We start from the raw sequence: 20,191 nt of genomic DNA on the forward strand, positions 1-20,191 counted from the left end.
TATGACATTTTACTGCAGTTCATTAAAATATAATATTAAACCCGAGCAAAACATTATTTTGATTTGATTAGAACATTTGCAAAGATTTTCCTGATTTTGACACCATGTTTAAATGTGTACAGATTATAATACTTATTATTTATTGACTTCGACAGGTAATTGAAACACATTTAATACCTGCTTATTAAGCCAAGTGGATTTTCCAGGTCCGCGAGGCGTAGCCCGAAGTGATTTTCGAAATGGGAATAGGCCTAATTGTGAGGACTAAGAAAAATTTCAGTAATTGGTCCAGTAATTTTTTCATGACTAAGTAACGGACACATAAACGCACAGTGATACATCATTAGATTGTTATATAATTGTATATATTGATATGATTTTATTCTTTTAATTGAATTAATATTCATTATACAAGTTGTGTCACAGCATGTATTTAAGTTTGATTTTATGTGTTAATGTTCTTTGTTTTCTTGTAGTCGTATTTATAATGTTTTGTTTTATAAAGGTACTAAAACACTAATAGTATATATGTGAAATACAGATATTATGTGAAAGTTTGTCTTTCAAACAGATATTAATTTGTTTTATTTTGAAATGTTGTCTTTCGTCAGAAATAGAAACAAAAATACAAAGTATGGATTCAACGTTTATGAGCAAAGAAATAGATCAAGATCAAGCATCAGTACAGTCTGGTGCGGGATTATCTATGCAAGTCACGTGACACTCGTACTGCTCCAGGATGTCGTATGTCATAACTGCATTGGATATCTCCTTATTCCCAAATTACAAGCTATATTTATTTATTATTTCAATGTATGGAAAAGTTTTTCTATTCTAAGTTGAGTTAATTCAGATAAATTACAAATTTAAACTCACTTTAGAAATATAAAATGTTAATATATTAAAAGAAAGGAAAACACACGATATGGAAGTTAATAAATTGATATGGCGAAATAGGTAAGACGTTTTCTCAAGTATTGTTTGAACGAGAGTGGCTATTGCGGTATAGATTATGCACAACTTAGGAAAAAACTAAAAAAATATCTTTCTAAAAAAGTATATTTAAATAATCAAAAGCATATTTATATTACATACATATCATGAACTATGAACACAAATCATGATGTACTCGTATAAAGTACTAAACGATTTGACGACATAAATGTATCCTAAAGTTGTTTATTTAACCGCACTTGTATCTAACGTATATAAAATAACGCTAAACCAATATAACAACAATATAAATGTTATTATTCGTATCAGTTATTTTTCAGCAAAACATTTTCTTGTAAAATTATCTACAATAGGCTTGCTGGATGATCACATGACCTTTATATAACACGCTAGTAATGATGTATACTGCAGACTAATTATTATAAGTTAGATCATCTGTGGACACGGCATCACCCTTTGCTAACACATGCGATTTCATGATTAATTATAATTAAAAAAAACGGAGTAGTGACATATAAAACTCATTTGAGTGTTATATTGCTTCAGTTAATTAATTTAGTAGTTGTGGTTATGTAGGAAAACTGAACTCTAGGCAGATTTATAACAAGACACTGATACTAAATAATCGGAGTTTTTAAAGTAAAAAACGTTAACAAGAGCAAACGGGTGAGAAAACAGGGCCGCCCTCGTAAATACAGTCGAGAGGGAGTTACATTTTCGTTCTTTATACTTTCTATAAAGTTGGCTAAATCCAAAACTGTTTTACTTGAAACAAGCACGATAAAAACAATTCTTTTCATACCTAACCTATAGAAATTAAACTTGAATATAATATTCAAATGATTGTTATTATATATTCGATCTTCTTAAATGGGTATATTATACCTTAGTTTGCCTTTTTTTTAAGAAGTTCAACACTACACGTATTTTAATTTTATTAAAAAGCTTTCAAAGATAAACACCACTATCTGTCTCCTACCATCTCTAAATATTTGTATAACCTTTTTACACGATAAATTAAATAAGCCTAAAAGTAGAATTCCATATTCCATACACAGGGGGTTATCTCTCTTACCCAAAAATATAAAAATAACATTCTATTAAAATACAATTACACTGATTTTATTAAGATGCATTACAATTTATTATTTGCTTGAGAAAAAATTACATTATTTTTTCTTTTTACTCTTTAAACATGTCACATGTTAAAATCTTATATGATCATAATCTATTTACATTATTTATTCTGTATTTACTAGTTGGCGTCATGGTTACACATTAGATCAATGTAATATTATTTGCTAAAGCTCAATCAAATCTCTTGGACTATAATCGAACTTGGGTTGCTTATATATATATATATATATATAAATGATGCTTCGTGCAAAATTTAAAATCCATACCTTAGTTTAAATATGTAATGCAGATAGAAAATACATTTTCCCCGCTTCTGGAGTGATGATCGTTTTTATTCGCTCTATCAATACATTAAATATATTAAAATATATTTCACTATTTCTCTTAAAAGTAAAATTGTATGAAAGCGTAAAAACATGTCCGAACTTCGCTATTGCTCGTTAAATCAATATACCGAATATATTAAGATATAGATATATTTCAAAAATTCGTCTGAGTAATGTAAAATAGTATGAAAGCGCAAACAAATTCCGAATTTCTAGTAAGTCTAAACCAAAAAAATAGCACATGATGAAAATTTACTTAAACTCTGATATATTTTGCCAATTCAAGTTATTAGGATATAAGCTCAAAACTATATAAGTGTCCTTACACAATTAGTTTTAGGAGTTTTGTTTAGATTCAATAAAATACTATATTTTTTATTATTTAGTATAACGGAAATATGATTAGATGTATAGGTAATAGTCTATACAACCTTCTACCAGACGTTGTATTTATTTGGAAGATTCATGAACGATCCTGGAGGACATTTCCAATCCTGGGCAAATAAACTGGAATGACGAAAAGGTCCATTTATTCTGAACTCTGAAGGAGGATGGACATCAACCATTACTCCTAACCGAAGACTTTCTTCTCTTTCCTTGGTACACCAACTGTAAAAGGATACAGTTCTTTATATATTTCAACATCAAAATGTGTCCGTAGTTTATTGTAGTATATGTTGTGTTAATTCCTTTACCTGTTGGCAGCACTGAGCCAGAACAGCTGATTGGCCGAGAAGTGCTCCAGCTGAGGTAGGCCAGGTTCAGGGGGGTGGCGGGAGGCCCAGGTGTGGTACGCGTTGTAAGCCACCTTAAGTCCTCCGTGGTCTGCTATCACTTCCCCTTGTATGTTCACCCCTTTCAGCTGTTCAAACAAGCACACTCTCTTCAGGAACTTTACCAAGTGTATTCTTACAATCTCTGAAGACAATTAGGAGACTTACCGTCATGTTCACTTCAGGGACGACATAGCTTGAGTATTCTCTGACCAGTTCATTGGCTCTCTTGTCAAACTCTTTTTGGGTTGACCTGTCCCACCAATTGTGTAGATTTCCACGGCTATCGTACTGTTTGCCCTGAATGATATCATTAAGTTAGTATTAGGTACATGTACAAAGGCAATTAAAACCGTAAGTTGATAATAGAGTAAAACCTGAACTTTTTACCTCATCATCCACGGAGTGAAGAAGCTCATGAGCAATTACGTATCCTAACGCTCCGAAGTTGAGGTAATTTGGCCTATCTGGTGAATAGAATAAGCCTTGCAGAATACCTGCTGGAATTTCTGGAAAGACACAAATATTAAAGGAGAAATACTAGAAATGTATTTCTTTGAACATTAAAAGTTAAATTTTTGTGTGACGTTTTCATAATATATATACATTAAACACTTAAGTCTCAAGTTTCAAAATTCTCAATTAATAATAAATCTTCAAAATAGTAGCCTAACCCATAGTTAATTAGTTTGCATCGTATTAATACAGAATACTACACCCGTTATATACCCCTATATAAAAAAAACTAACCAGACTCACCTATACTATTCTGGTCGCTAACGTAATAAGCATTCACCTCAGTCACCTCGGCATGCAAGTCCCAGCGAGTCTGGTTGAACGGCCGATGTAGCTCACTGAAAGCTCTGTAACTCTCAAACTGCTGTCCGGCCAACAAATTTCTTATAAGATCTCCATTCGTCATCTCCATCTGTACAAAATCAAGGTCGCATAATTTTGATATAAAATGGTTTTCAGATGCAAATAAACCTACTAAGATCTTTTAACTCACTAGATAATTGAGACCTCTTAAGATACCTAATTTACTAGAAATTCCTAAATTCCGGCTAATAAACCACAAAAACTTATAATCCTGTAAATTACTATCACACAGTACACTCCCAAACTCACCAAGCTGTCTCAATAGCTAACAATTATTAGATTATATTAATTATTCAAGCAAGACTCTAAACCCGTTCATCCCATATTACATTGTTTCTAGAATCTCCCAGTTTCTGAGAAGTAGGTGTAATACTTCTGGGAAATCCAACCATTAGTTTTTATATCTGGTTTTATTACGTTTTATATACCCTATTCTCTTAATTCTCTTAATCCCCACCTACCCGGTGATTGAAAGTATACATTTTCTGAAGGATTGGATCTTTTAGATACTTTAGGATAGTACAACGTAATGAAATTGCAGAGAGGTTTTCAGTTTTAGAAGCTTACAAATTCAGGTGCTTATAACCATAAGAATTTTTGGTATGTGGAAAGCTTTGAACTACTGGTTACAGTAAATAGTGGCCTCTTGGGATGTGTGCCTTTATAACAGCCTAATGATAACAGACTAGAGAAACTGCTGTTTTGAATTAATATGTACTTGGAGCCCTATATGGAGTTTAAACCCTCTAGAAGCACTTGCATTCCGGAAGATTTTGGTTTAAGACAACTTTGGTTGATCATTGGGTCCACAGAATCTAGCATTTACTGCTTACACATTTGATATACGGAAGGTTAAACCCTGTATAAACTCATAATCTTCATTCAAAGGTTAACCCTATAAGTTGTCTTTCCAAACAAATTTCCACCCTTTAGCTGTTCTCTGATGGGAAATGTTCAACTTTTCGGAAAACCGGGCATCTACTAGCCTCTGGATGTCTCTGTTTGCTTCAAAGGATTTTACTTTGATTCAAAGGAAACTAAATCAAGCAAATACCGCAGATTCTATACTACAGGATGAGAGCTTTTCAATTAATGAATTTGTTCCTAATTTATGTCCTTTATTTAAATTATTTCTGTTCTTAATGGTTTTTTAATTTCTCTTTTATGTTTCAAATGCCCCTTTAAAATTCTTCCCTTAAATAGTCTTCGGAGTAATACTATGTAACATTTGTAATTACGTTCTTTTGGTAAATTCCTGCGCGTATTAGGATTTGTACAACTATACTCTGTTATCGCTGGGTTTTTCCTGAACTTGAGGTTCCTTGTTACTAATGTGACCACAAAATTACTTGTGTGCATAAAAAACATGTTGCTCTTTTAGTGTAGACTCCAAAAGTACACGGAATTATGTTTGATTCCAGTGGTACCAAATAGAGTCGTGTTATTCACATTCTTGTATACTGTAATCCCTATTTTATTGTCGTTCCTTGCTGAATTTAACTAATGTTATTTTTATATTATAAATGGATTTAGAAACATCTAGAGTAGTTATAGAGAAAAAATTATATCTGCTGATTGATTCTATTCAATTCATAACGATACGTCCTTACTTGCTTCTTCATGTAGTTCAATGTATACATAATTGGGGTGAATACACATTGACATAAATATAATAAAATAAAAACATTAGAATGATTTTAGCAAAACCTTTCTACCGAAATTTCAAAGCATATAAAAATAATATTCTTACCTTTTTGTAGAACCTATCCAACTCTACATCATCTAATAGTTCCTCAGGATAGCCAACGTGGTGAAATATGTTGGATGCTTTCTTGATTGCGGTATGCCTGTCGACAAGATATTTGATTTATGTGTGAATGCAGTAAACTATTTAAGTTTACATCATGTTTTCAGTGATTATTCTAATACACCAATATAACATTTAAGATGTACTATTAAGTTTCTACGCAGTTTACGGTTAACTCAGTAATATAAGTCATAAAGAAATTCAGTGGTGTAGTCCTTGAGTAAGAAAGTATAAAAGTCATTGCAACAATTACATAGTTACATTAGATAATCACAATGAAGTAATTTAATTTCAAATTCAAGAACAGGTTTAAAGTCGTATACCTATAAGAGGTGCACATTCGCAGTAAAAGTATATTTCAGGCGTTATTGCTGTACAAGCCATTCTAAAACATGGCCTTAATAACTATACATCGTATATTGATGAAATATTGTTTAATGAACAAGTTTGGAACTAAGTACACAGGACTCAGAGAAGAAAATTACTTTAAAAACACTTCGGAAAGGGGAGGGGATTTGAACAGTTCTTTTACTAATTGATCTTTTAGAAACAATTGAAACTAAATATGGAGAAGTCCTTAGAGCTAAGGACCACCAGTTTTTGATGATCGAGATCCGTATGTATGTAGGCTCAGTAACTGTCAAACGAATTTACCTAGGGTTTTGAAATTTGGTGTGCAATTTTAAGGCCTCTTACATCGGTCTATAAATGGTGAATGACGAATCATTATGAGTTTTTATATCTGTATGTCAAAAAGTGGCTATTTTTACTTCGTTGTTATGGGTTACCGTTGGCAACAATAAAAACATAAAAACAATAGTTAAAATACATGGGAAGGTGAGACTTTCGAATACGGTTGGTTCCCATACAAAGATTAAACATTTTAGTTTAACATGCAGTGTAACTTTTACAGAAAGCTACTACACCTTATATTTCAGTATTGTGTTTTATTAACTGAGATTGATATAAGATGGGATATACCATAGATATCATGTATGTAGTTCGGAAATTTTAAATCATTTCATGTCTATTAGGTATAAATCGTTGTTACATTTGTAACAGAAATTACGAATATCTAGAGTTTTAAAATTCTGGCTGAATTTATAACAGGATAATATGCAAATTACTTTAGACGTATAATGACCAACCTTGAAGGAATTTTGAAAATATTTAAAACCTTAAAGGACCAAATTGTGATAATATTGGTAAGAACCCCAAAAAGGGACCTTTAAAATTCCCCACTCCATTTTGCGTAACCACTACGGTTGAGGATTTAATATGTTTGAATATCAGGTACCCCAAACAACGTCTCATAGTTGGGTTATTCGCATATTGACTTTTCTTTTATACACCTCATTTGCCCTTTAATTGACTAAGACATATGTTATAGATGTTGTAATACAGTCATTAGCTATAAAATGTAGGTTCTTGGCCCTTGAAGCGTATTATTATATTTAGAATTGACAACTAGGTTTGTTTGTTAGGCATTTTGTTCTATTTCCCACCTGAGTACAAACAAATATTTGCGTTTTTTTGTGTAACTTTTCCTATACTTGGTACTTTTTAATGAGTTAACTTGTAGGGTCGAACTTTTATTTTAAACTCTAAACTCCATAATGAAATTTAGTTTAGTACACATGAGTCCATTAAGAGTCACTTCTTAATCCAAATGTGGGATGGTATCCGAAGTTGAACCAACGCGAAGACACTTGCGCTAACACAAAGTGACATATGTATTAAATTCGGTATACTGCTGGATTCACAAAGCTATATAACTATTCAGACAAAGAATACTTAAACTAATTCAGAACGCACAATAAACTGTGGGTTCTAACTTTTCTTATGCAACTAAGCCGATTGTCAATTTTCATAAATGATTGAATTTTGATTATAAAAATTCTACGTACAAACCAATTTCAACATTTCCTCCTAGGTAAGTCACTGCTCCTTATAAATTAATCAGAGAGGATAATTACAGAGCACGCTACTCACTTAGTCTCCTTGGACAACCAAGACACTTCGGATATCAGCTTAAGAAATTCCTTTTGGATAAATGTCACCATTTGTGTAGCTTGCTTTTTGGATTTTGGTTTAAAATACTTCCTTACATATATCGCTCCAACTATTGGTTCAAATCTAAAAGAAAATAAACACTTTTGTTACATTGGTATGTTTAAAATTTGCAAAACATGTTTCATCATTTTCAAAAGACACTATTGGCCTTTATGCATTGCAAAGCTTCCAACTGCTTCATGTTTAAGGTTATATATTTATAAACTCTTTTAGAATTCAGTAAGTAAATTGGTCACCGAGAAATTTATAATTTAGAATAGTAAACATGAGTCCATTAAGAGTCACTTCTTAATCCAAAAGTGGGATGGTGTCCGAAGTTGAACCAACGCGAAAACACTCGCGCTAACACAAAGTGGCATAGGTTTTAAATTCTGTGTACTGCTGGATTCACAAAGCTATATATAACTATTCAGACAATGAATCCTTAACTAATTCAGAACGCACAATAAACTGTGGGTTCTAACTTTTCTTATGCAACTAAGCCGATTGTCAATTTTCATAAATGATTGAATTTTGATTATAACAATTCTACGTACAAACCAATTTCAACTTTTCCTCCTACGTAAGTCACTGTTCCTTATAAAGTAATCAGAGAGGATAATTAGCACGCTACTTACTTAGTCTCCTTGGACAACCATCTCCAAATGTTTGCAAAACCTTTGACACAATAAATGAAATAAGCCTAAAAGTAGAATTCCATATTCCATATACATTTTATATCTCATAACTTAAAATTTTTAGAAACAATCAATTAATATAGTAAATAGACATACAACTATCAGGTTAAGAAGTAAGATGTAAACTATACCTTTGTGCGTTTATATTCATGAAAATCTTCAAAGAGAATACATTTTAAATTTAAACTTTCCAAACTGTAATCGTGTCTCCCTACATCTATGATACAATCATGAACTTTCTGAAGAAGATGAAAAAAGCGGTACATTCTGTTCCACATAGACAGTGATTTTTATTGAACGGATAACCAATGTGAATCAGCATTAAAAACTGTTTGTTGTTTAATGAATTATCAGACAAAAAAAAATTATTTTTATAAAATATTTTACGTAACTAAGTAGTGAACATTAATACTAGATGAGCTTTATAGTAATTTGATAAATATACTACTAGTATGGAAAAGCTATTTTTGAAAACAGATTCTAACTGTAGACTATTATTAATGATTTTCCAAATTAAATAATTTCACCGGAAACTGATGAACACATTGCATATTGATTGCAGCGTTCTGTTTAATTGAAATAGATAGACTCGAGATTCTTGTAAGATTATTTAGGAACAATTAGCAAAAATTAACAATTGCTACTACGAGCCACCAGTTAATAAATAATTATAAACTTTGCATTGCTCACATCATCTTACCTGTCTAACAAGCTGTTTGTGCAAAACTCCCATCTTGGCCTGAATCTCTTAGCTCCTGTGAGGGCGACCATCAACTTTCGGCGGATGTGAGAGACACGCTTTGGCAAGAAGGGAAGGCTTTCGTACACCACATGCCACATTATGTAGTTTGCTACTACCCTGGACCAGATTTACAACATTGTCATGGTAAAGTCGTAAATTTTAAAAGTAAAACCATAGCAATAGTAAATTTCCATGGGGTATTTTAAGTTTGTCTATTATGGTCTATGATATCTGGAATCGAATGTAATCAGTTTGAATAGTTTTTAAATAAACACATAATTTTTCGTACAAATAAATTTTACAATATCGTAATACTAGTTTAAAAGTAGTAAACGTTACCTCTTATCAACTCTTTCCACAAGAGGGCCAAGCTTCTGAAAGTATGAGGGCACCACCACATCCACTACTTCCTCAGGAGAGACAACCACGTACTTTTCAAGACTGCAAGGTATCAGCACACTCCAGTTTACTAAAGGGAATTGCTCTTCCAGCTCAAACAAGGATATTGGGTTGTTTAGTCGGAAATGGTCCCTCATTTCTTCTTGAGGCACTGAAATCTAAAAGTAGAGAAGATTAAATCGTAGTGTCACTAAAGGTAAATGAGTTGTAACATGTAAACAACATTTGATGTATTCTGTAACACTCTTATAACTCAGAAAAATAGAGGAAACTACTTGAGTTACAACAATTCTGAAAAGTGGTCTACCTTGGAAAGTTCAATCTCGAACATTAAAACATCACTGAGCTCTTCCGTTGCGAATTTTAACGGTGCCCCAAACTCCATTGCTACCTCAACCATCAGCTCAAAGTAGGTCTGGACAATTTCATTCGTCAGGCCTTGCACAAGGTACTCCCGAGGAATCCCCAGGTCAGCTTGACTTATCTGTAGTTGTAATATCGTTAAAAGAAATGTGTACAGAGTTAATGTTTACTAAAGTAGATCCAATTATTAAAAACTGTCTAAAGAGAAGAGCTATCTGATGTAGTTACAGCTAAATGTGCTAAATACGATTACCTGAAGACGACTCCTAGAATTATTTCTGGCATCTGTCCCAATACAGAGATCTACGAGCATATCAGAAGACCAGCCCTCATCCATAAGCAAAACTGTGGTGTTCACCCAGTCAAAGTCATCCTCATCCCATACCCCGTACTCGTCAAGAACAGGCCAACCTCCTAAAAGCTCCAACCGTTGTTTCATACCTTCCAGACCATTCTCTTCTATGGCTTCTGTAGACAAAATATGTTATGCTAAACGAACTCCGCTAAAATGGTTTATAACATTCTTAGTGTAATCGATAAACAGAAATCAATACAGAGTTATCAAGAATTATGTAGACGTTCTATCGTGTTATTCGTTTAGTGGTTATACGGAACACTTGGAAACAAGTGAAAAAATTACTGTTTGTTATGATAATTATCGATACCTTAATATTTAGATTTTGGAATATGATGGAGGTAAGGTAATTTATCATAATGGGATTTAATAGATTTGCCACTAAAAAAACTTCCACAATCACATGACAAAATAAAAATCTGCCTTCATCTCTGGTGGGTGCATTTGAGGTACTCAGAGTTCGTGTCCTGTGTAGTGTAATGGTTGGTACTTCATCTAGTCACCACGGAACCTTAAGTAAATGCAAGAGCTTTACTTGCCCTTTAAAAGATTTAGTTATTAAATGCGACTTAGCTTAGTTCATTGCACACCATTACAAGAAATTGTTATTAAATGAACTCTATCGTAATGCTGGTTTTATAAAACCTGAAAAAAGGATATATGCCAATATTCAAACTGTTGTTTCTTTCTATTAAGGATGAAAAATAATTACATGCTTATTAATCTGTCAACTTAACTATCGTACATAATACGTAAATTGTCCAAAAAACTTTTTATGTCACGTTTTTAGTTTATAAAGTTAGGATCTGGTTCTATGGAAGACGTTTTGGTATGAGATCAAGAATTTTCACAACCGAATGTTTCTAAGAACCGTTATTAGGTACATTTCTTCTAGATTTTAAATTTATTATACGCTTAGCATTAGTACAATAATATACCTTTAATCGTGTTAGTTCATATTTGTTTATAGTTCTGACCAGCAGTTTATTCTTATACTTTTCTTTAGTAATGTAAAAAGAATATAAACTTTAAATCGTACAAAACACCATATATCGAATTTCAGTTAAGGGTAATACTTACTTGTTTCTAACATTTAGGTCGTTTCAGTACACGGAAAATGCACAGCAAAATAGTTACTGTGTACGCTGATTTTGGATATGAGTTTAAAAATTAGAAATGCAAAAATCGTTGAGGAAAGGCACATAGGGCTAGGGTAGTAGGGATAATAATGAAAGGACGGGTTGTTTCCCTTTCCCTCATTCTTTACTTTCTCAGCAGGTACTCTGTTCCCATTAACATGGTTCACCTTTTTGTATTGCAAATGGTAATTTTCCTACTGTAGAGACGTACAAAGATTGCAGGGATCCAGCTGTTAACTTTCTAATTAACTAATAATATTATTATCTAATGAACAATCCCTTCGTGTTTTAGTTCTGTAATCATTCAATAAATGACTAGACATTTTTAATTTCAGTTTCGAAAGGTCCCTTCTAGCTCACTTAAGCCATTATTAATAACATTAAGAAGATTCAAAATAATAACCTTTATGTTATATATATATATATATATATATATATGTGTGTGTGTGTGTGTGTGTGTGTGTGTGTGTGTGTGTGTGTGTGTGTGTGTGTGTGTGTGTCCAATTAAATAACAATAATGTGTCAAAATGATATTATTAGTTGTATTATTACGATTTTCTAAATATATTGTATTATTATAATAAAGTTTGAATATAAATAAGGCGATTATTATAACAAGAAAATTATATGTACAAAATCATATTATAGTACAATAGAAATAACTATATACAGTATATAGAGTATAATGGTAAATAATTGTTCTTCTGATTGTACAATGACAGGATAATCATTACCTTCATTCATGCAACTTTTGTAAAAGTTTTGAGCGATTCGGAAGTACCGAGGCCTAACTTCTGTGTTCGAAGAGGAGTTAAACGTCTCTGCTATCCTTTTCAACACTGTTAATTCCATATCTGAGGTTGCGGTCCACATGTGCTGGGGAACAAGCAGGACTGAATAAGTATACGTTACAATATGAATATAGAAAAAATGGAACGTTAGATAGTAAGACACGTATTTGTAGAGTTAAGTTATAAAGGTTAAGCCTTGTATACTCTTCAGGTATTTCTAAAAATAAATAAATAAATAAATATATATATATATATATATATATATATATATATATATATATATATATAAATATAAATATATATTCATAAAATACTGTAATTTTTTAATTGTGAACAAGTAGAATTAATCAGTGTGGAATACATCAATTAGTATGGAACATGTCCCCTTTTACTTTTTGGACTCTTCCTGGCATGGAATCCACAAGTTTTGGGCATTTATTTGTTATTATTAGTCAGCTACCAGCGTCTTAGTCATGCAGTCCACTTTTTGCAGCCTAGCCTTGCATATTACCCACACACATCCTCAACATGATTAAGATCGAGTGAATTCCAAGGCCAATCCAGAAGGGTAATATTATTATCTTAGAAGTATTTCATCAGTTTTTTATACATGGCACGGAACTGAGTCTTGATGAAAAATTGCAGTCTCTTCGGCTTGGATAGTTCTCTTTGTCAATCTCTATAGCTAAGCGTTGTCCCAGTAATGCTTTTTACTTTGCACTGTTCATCATACCTTTAATAAAAAGAAGAGTTCCGGTTCCTGAGTATGAAAAACAGCCTTAGAAAATTTCCTAGGTTGGATGTTTAGCTGTTTGGTTAAAATGGCGAGCAGAAAGTGATTCATTGACTGCCTTTCGAATGAATTTTCTTCTCAGGCCCTCCACAATGAAGTGTGTCTTATCAGAGAATAACACTTTTCTCCAATCTTCTGTGCTTCATAATCTTATTTGCCCCCCAATTCAGTCGGACATTCATCACAAGCCCAGGCAGAAGTTGTTTCCTCTACGGTCGTTTGCGTACCGTTGAGTCGTGAATTTTAGTCCAACCTCTTATAAATCTTGCTGGAGGTCATAAATTATTTTAATGGGATTAAATTTGCTATTACGCACAAGATAGCATTCATCTCGAGTAGTAGTCTTTCGTTTTCTTCCACACTTTTCTTTCTGCTACAATTCAATGGACCATGTTTCATTTTTTTATATAAATATTTTATATACAGCACCCAAACTTACACAAAACTCATTTTCAATGTCCCTCTGAGTCAATGTCGTATACTCACTAAGTGTTATGATCCTTTCTCTTTTCCTAAGTTTGATATCTGTATCAATAAACAGCTAAACCTCATTGAAAGGTTTTCACAAAATCAATAAAAATAACTAAAATTTGTATGAAAACATAGTCTTAAACTCTTTTCACATAAATTCGTTCAATATTATAATAAATTAATCTTACATTATTATTACTCTTACTCTATCTTCCGGAACAACAGTTCTGTTGATGAACCCTCCGCAGGCGAATCTGTAGAAGTCCTGACAAGGGTTTACGCTGCAGTCCATGTTGCCCAAGATTGTACCTGCTGTATAATGCACATGGGTAAAACCATATAACGATATTTTATTGAATGGTTACTAATATGAGTTTAAATTATTTTTTGGTGATAGCAACACATATAATGGCATTCATTGAGAAAATATTTTATGTAAAGTTCAAATTATCGGAAGAAAATACAGGCGTCGAGAAATGTACGTAATGGTGAGTTAGATGTCCATGGCTGGTGATTGTTCTGCCAAACCTACCTCACATGAGGTATAGATTAATTATAACTTATTTCGCAACGAATTGTGTTTTTAATTTTACTACTCATTTTTGTCTAATCTATAACTTTTGGAGGGTAAAATAGCTATGCATGATATTTATTCATCGTCGTGATAGTTGTTTGGCAAGTGTGTAACTATATTAGTTATAACCCCCTTATTAAAGCTAACATGTGTCCAAGATTCGAAGGAAAGGAAATGATCTGATGTTTCTCAGTAAGAATGATCTCATAGCTAATCCACAGATCAGCTAAGGACTGGCGAGAATCGTGATCGTTATATGGTGTAACCTCTTGCGTTGAGTAACGTGATATTGCACAATGTGACTGCATATCGCGGAATTAGTTTAAGCATTAGTTAATTTTGACTGCCGGCGTTCCAATTTATACAACTTAGTAGTGAAAGGTTCTTCACATAGCATGAATTTTATAAAATGTAACTGACTTTGACAAATAAATAACAACAAACGTTTAGTATTGCCTTTTTAAATGTGTCAAAATAATAATAATTATTATCATTATTGACTTTGAAAAGTGATTAGCAACACATTTACTATGTTCGGAATAAGTCAAATCCATAAATGGAGCATTAAAGAACAGTGTGGCGTAGCTTGGAAAGATTTGCGAAAATAGGATTAGATCTATTAGTTAACAAGGCATCTTAATAATGTCCATGTAAAATTTCGGTACATTCCAGGACTTTTTACGTTATTAAAACACACACACACACAATTACATTTTTTAATTATAGTTTAAATGATGAAAACTTCCATGAAATAATTTTTACCATTCGTATATGGAAGGTGAAGGAAAAATAATTAGAGTTGGTATACCTGTTTTTCAGAAGAATTAAACGCGAGACATTGCCTATATCTATAAACCAAGCATAGTTTTTCTTCATGACAGCCTTTCAGTTAAGCTGTTATTTTTCATTCGGTTTTTGGCGTCATCAAATTTTATATAGAAATAAATTTATTACATTCAATTTTAATATTATTGGTGTATTCGTATTTGCAGTTTTTAAACTTTTTGAGTTAAAGTGATAAAAAAATTAAAATACAAGCACATACACCTCCCTAATGTTTTGAGTTATGAAGGAATAGAAGAATCACGTACAGTTTATCTAAATAACAGAAAATTGTTCAAAGACATAAACCTTACAAATACACTTAAATGGTTTTGTAGCATTATCAACAGAGTTTTACTTCATTGGCCTGAATTGCTTGAAAAAATGTCCATAGGTAAATAAAACCAAAATCCAACGTTTACATAGATATTCGTGTTGTTAAATGTCTCTTCACTTAAAACCTTTTCGCTATTATACTAGAGTACTCCTTTTACTGGTATGTTATTCTCAGATCTCAATGATACTAATGTGGTTAACTTATGTGATATATCTTCCAAGACTATCACTTAGGAATATTTGTGAGGCTTTAACTGATGTTCCATATTGTAGTTTTCAAAATGAAAGTAATTGGGTTAGAGATTTGACTCGTTTTGGGTTTTTATCTGATATCTTTAGTCCTTTTGAAATTTTTAGGTTAAGTAAATTTGTTTCTAATTTTGAAATAAATAATTATAATTGATTTGAATGGAATACTGTGTCTTACACTAAGTTATTTATAGATTAAAGACGTTAAAAAAGTAAAATCAGAAATAACCAAAAACCCAGACCCCTTATTGAGGATAACAAGTAGCACCATTTACTAGTGATATCTTATATTCCACCACGGATATTTACAAGGTCTTACCGTTAGATTGCGCTAGAAAAGTTGTTTCAGTGAGGTTTCTAAATGTTATCTGTTGTGTAGTATTGCTGCATGTGAAAACGTTTGGCTTAAAATAAAGATCAAACAGAAATATCACTGGAACGTAGTTTCCAGCGCGATTGAACGTCCAGACCTGTTATATAAAACTGGTAATGCATAGAAAGTCCTGATTGCCGGTATTTGAACAATACAGTACACTTCAGTTAAACAATATGTTTTCGTATAATAGTATCGCAATAATAATGTTTTACGTAATACAAACGGGATACATACCTGCCTTTATGCATTCTGCAGTTCTGCATATTTCTGTACTTTTACCTAGAAACGATGTTTTGTATAAAAATTTTAAATAAACATTACGACAAGCTATAAAGTAAAAAGTTGGTATATATTACATATAATTTTATTGGCACAAGTACACAGATTAACAGTTAGTAGTGTTGTATTAGCCATTCTTTATATTATTGCATTTTATATTTAATATTGATCAGCACACCATACATTTCATTTTTTCCACGCAAAGTGTAAACTTTAGAGTATTGTATAATAGTGAAAGAATGTCCAAACAATAAGCTTAAATATTTCAAATATAGTAAAGATAGAAGGCTAAATTATGTATTTATTTACACGTTAAACCAACCAATATATTTAATTTTAAAAAAGTATAATGATCGAGTTGACAGAACACTCACCTGTTGCAGCACGTACTAAAACCAAAGTAACACAAATAATGGGAGTTGTTATGATCCCACCAATCATATCACTAGCATCACAATGCCTTGCTTTATAACTTGCTGCGTTATCGACAAACAGATTGGGAAGATAAGAAGTTTAGTTCATCGCGTGGTTGACACATCTTAGTATGGCACAATCACATGCAGAAAATTTCAGTTTACATAAATATGAAAGTTCCGTTTCATTTAAAATTTGTATAATTTGTTAAACTTAACAACGTATATTAAAATGTTAACTGGCAACAGTTTTAGTATATTTTTGGAATTAATAATTGTTCTACTATAATTAAATTTTCTGCTTATAAACTATAGAAGTGTAAATTTTTCAGGACAATCTTATCTTCATGACCTAACATGGGAAAGAAATAACCAATTGCAGATCTCAAATTATAGTGTTACTGATTATTTGTGTCGCCTATGGAAAATGTCAAGAAAAATAATGTCTCATTTCACAATCTTCCATCGTAAAAATTAAACCTGATAGACGAAACATTTTGTAAAACCCTTATTTTATTATAAACTAGGATACCAGATCAATTATGAATAAATAATTGAGAATTTAGTACATGCATCTTTATTACTTTAATTTATTTACAGTAATTTCCAATTGTTTGCTGTTCACACTTAATTGTAATTAAGCCAAAATAATTTTCTTTGTACTCAATTACGGTAATTACAGTAAGAAATTATGCAAAAACCTCCTCAAATTAATACCGTATTAACTCATGAATATTATTCATTGATAACTATAGCAACAGTACTAATGAAAAATAAGTTAACGTTCCTAAAAACCTTAGTCATCTATTACTAACGTTTTAAAAACTTAGGATCTACATCCTTCAAGCCTTTCCGTCAGGAATTGTAAGCTAAGTTATACTTCATCGTTATTTTTAGATTTAGAATAAAAAAATAATACTATAAGTAATAATATTATAGGTATACTTTTAGTATAATATTAATATGTATTAATATTACTAAAACTGCTTAATTTTAAGTTATGATTCAGAAACTACGTTTATGCGTATTTATATCATTGTGCATATTTATATTTTATATTATTTTTTTAAATGGCCACCAATACGAAACCTTAGGAGTTATCAAACGATGAGTAAAATTAAATGATGTTTAAAGTTTCTTAACATTTATAAGAAACATTTCAATTTTAATAAATGTTATAAAATACCCACGAAAAAGTGTACCTTGGAATGATCTATTAGCTAAGACATCTATTAGCAAACTCACCCAAGCTGTGCGTAAATATTGTGTCTTTACCAGGTTTCTTAATATAATGATACAGTAAGTAGTAGTACATAGCAACATTTAGGGTCTGAGTTCCGTTTTTTCTGCAGATATATTATGGTCTAATATATGTAAATAAAAATATAACCTAAAGCAATCTAATGAAATTTTTTATTTATATATTTTATAAATATATTGAATAATCACTAAATAAAAATATAACCTAAAGCAATCTAATGAAATTTTTTTATTTATATATTTTATAAATATATTGAATGATCCATATTTCTGGATGGATTGACATTTTGGCCTTCAATTGCGTGGCAAAAGCTATAAGAATACAGATTACGGAAACAAACATGACAAACGTTTTCAGATATATTTAAAATAAGTGACCCACATAAAAAACATACTACCATGATCTCCACGTTTATGTCTCAACAATTTAAGTTATATTCTAGTAAGATTATTTACTACCTGACTTTCGGTCTGCGTATTAAAATTAAAATTTCATTGACATAATTGTAAAAAATGAGAATGCCTAGATTCAATATATTTATAAATATAAGTATTTGAAACTTCTTTTTAACATTTTTTTTATTTTTAGCTGCATTAGGTGTAATTTATGGATTTTCAAGAAAACTTAAAATGCTGTATTGTTTAGTAAAAATGACTTTTCATTTGATTTTTGTTTAAGTTTGGAATGCAATAATAGTGAATTTGAGATTGCTATTATAATGGATGTATTCCGCTTATTGTATCCATATAGAGTTTTAATGGTAATGCATATGTTGTGCCTTTTGCTACCCCAAACAGTGTGAATGCAATGCATATGCTGTGCTTATCGTAATCTCAAACAGTGTCAAAACCATGCATATACTATGCATTATGTAAACATCGACAGTGCTAATGTTAGTAATTTTAGTACGCTTATTGCAATCACAGAGAGCTAATATATCTATCATTAATCAACTTTGATATTAGTAAATAAATTAGTAGTTCGTGGATTTATTGAAATCAATCCAAAGCCGGTCAAAAGAAGTAGTCACCTCAAAAGGAACGAAAGTAACCTCTTACTAGGTCGCCTGGATAACCACTGAACGAAGAAACGCCTTGCCTGACATAATAATGGTCGCGATAATCCCGCCCATAGCGGCTACAGAACGAACAAGCGTAACGAAAGATTTTTCCCAAGTACAGAACATAAACCTATAGCGCGCCAAAGGAAGTAGTCACTTAAAAATTCACATGGATACATACAGACAAAGTACCAAATACATAAAACCTAACTGTACTAAAATAAAATGTTAATTTTATACATCCGTATGGACGATCACTTAAAACTGCCGACCTGAGGTCTGATACAGCCTACGTATACAATAGAAAACCCTTATTTCAGAAACAATAACAGCCCAAAGAATCCTAAATAAGTTGAAACCTCTTAAATGTTTTTTTATAAATATCTTGAATATTTACGTTGTCCAGCTCGCTAAGTCGTATTGTTTGCTAAGCGCTAATCTCGAAAATAAATAAACACATTCTGCTATCTATTTTTGTTTATATTGGGTGAAATCCGAGAAAGCTCTGAAAATTTACCTGAAATTTTTTGTAAATTCTAAAATCCATATTAATTACGTGCAATTACCAACATTTTATTGGCTCTAAACAGTTGACTCTTTCAGTTAAATATCATTCAAGAGACAAATTATCTGTCGTTTTTAAAATAACCTACATAACTCTTCTGACTGACTTGGGAAGACTAATTACTTGAGGGGTTTGCTCAACAGTAAATCATATTAGTGCCATAACCGCAACACTCGACGAATTCAGAATAAGAATAGAAGGGATGTGTCAATATATCTTACCAAAACTGTCAGCAAATGTGAGACAGAATTTTTAGTTTAGGCTTTGTATCTATCAATAATCAATTCGTTGTATTTCTACCATAAAAGATAAGTAACATTAAGTGTAAATTGTGAGTCCTTCAAAGATGTTATTTAAAAAGAATAGAATTTTAAAAGTGGATAGGAATTCTCTATTAAAACGTTTTTAGTAATCCAAAAATACTCTATCTCCGGAGGAGGGCTTAAAATTGTTTAGACATCAAAATCGACGCGGTTAATCAAATCAGTATTCTCAGTGACAAATCAATTTATTTCTATTTATAAACAGTTTAAGGAGTTAGTGGGGCCTATATGATAGGCCTACCTACCATGAGCAT

General features: G+C 31.6%; 1 protein-coding gene across 1 annotated transcript; it reads right to left on the bottom strand.

The window, feature by feature from the left end:
* Window positions 1-1,043: 1,043 nt before the first annotated feature.
* LOC124365802 (neprilysin-2-like) lies at window positions 1,044-16,801 on the bottom strand. The gene is made up of 15 exons (XM_046821825.1): window positions 16,690-16,801; window positions 16,271-16,315; window positions 13,885-13,991; window positions 12,359-12,500; window positions 10,384-10,598; window positions 10,075-10,251; window positions 9,708-9,925; window positions 9,327-9,485; window positions 7,869-8,012; window positions 5,820-5,916; window positions 3,950-4,118; window positions 3,581-3,699; window positions 3,359-3,490; window positions 3,113-3,279; window positions 1,044-3,026 (listed from the first exon to the last, which is right to left on the bottom strand). Exons 1-15 carry the CDS (start codon window positions 16,754-16,756, stop codon window positions 2,852-2,854), a joined length of 2,133 nt encoding a protein of 710 aa, XP_046677781.1. The 5' UTR covers window positions 16,757-16,801; the 3' UTR covers window positions 1,044-2,851.
* Between the last annotated feature and the right edge of the window lie 3,390 nt (window positions 16,802-20,191).

Source organism: Homalodisca vitripennis, chromosome 7 (genome assembly GCF_021130785.1).
Source record: "Homalodisca vitripennis isolate AUS2020 chromosome 7, UT_GWSS_2.1, whole genome shotgun sequence".
Taxonomy (NCBI): Eukaryota; Metazoa; Arthropoda; class Insecta; order Hemiptera; family Cicadellidae; genus Homalodisca; species Homalodisca vitripennis.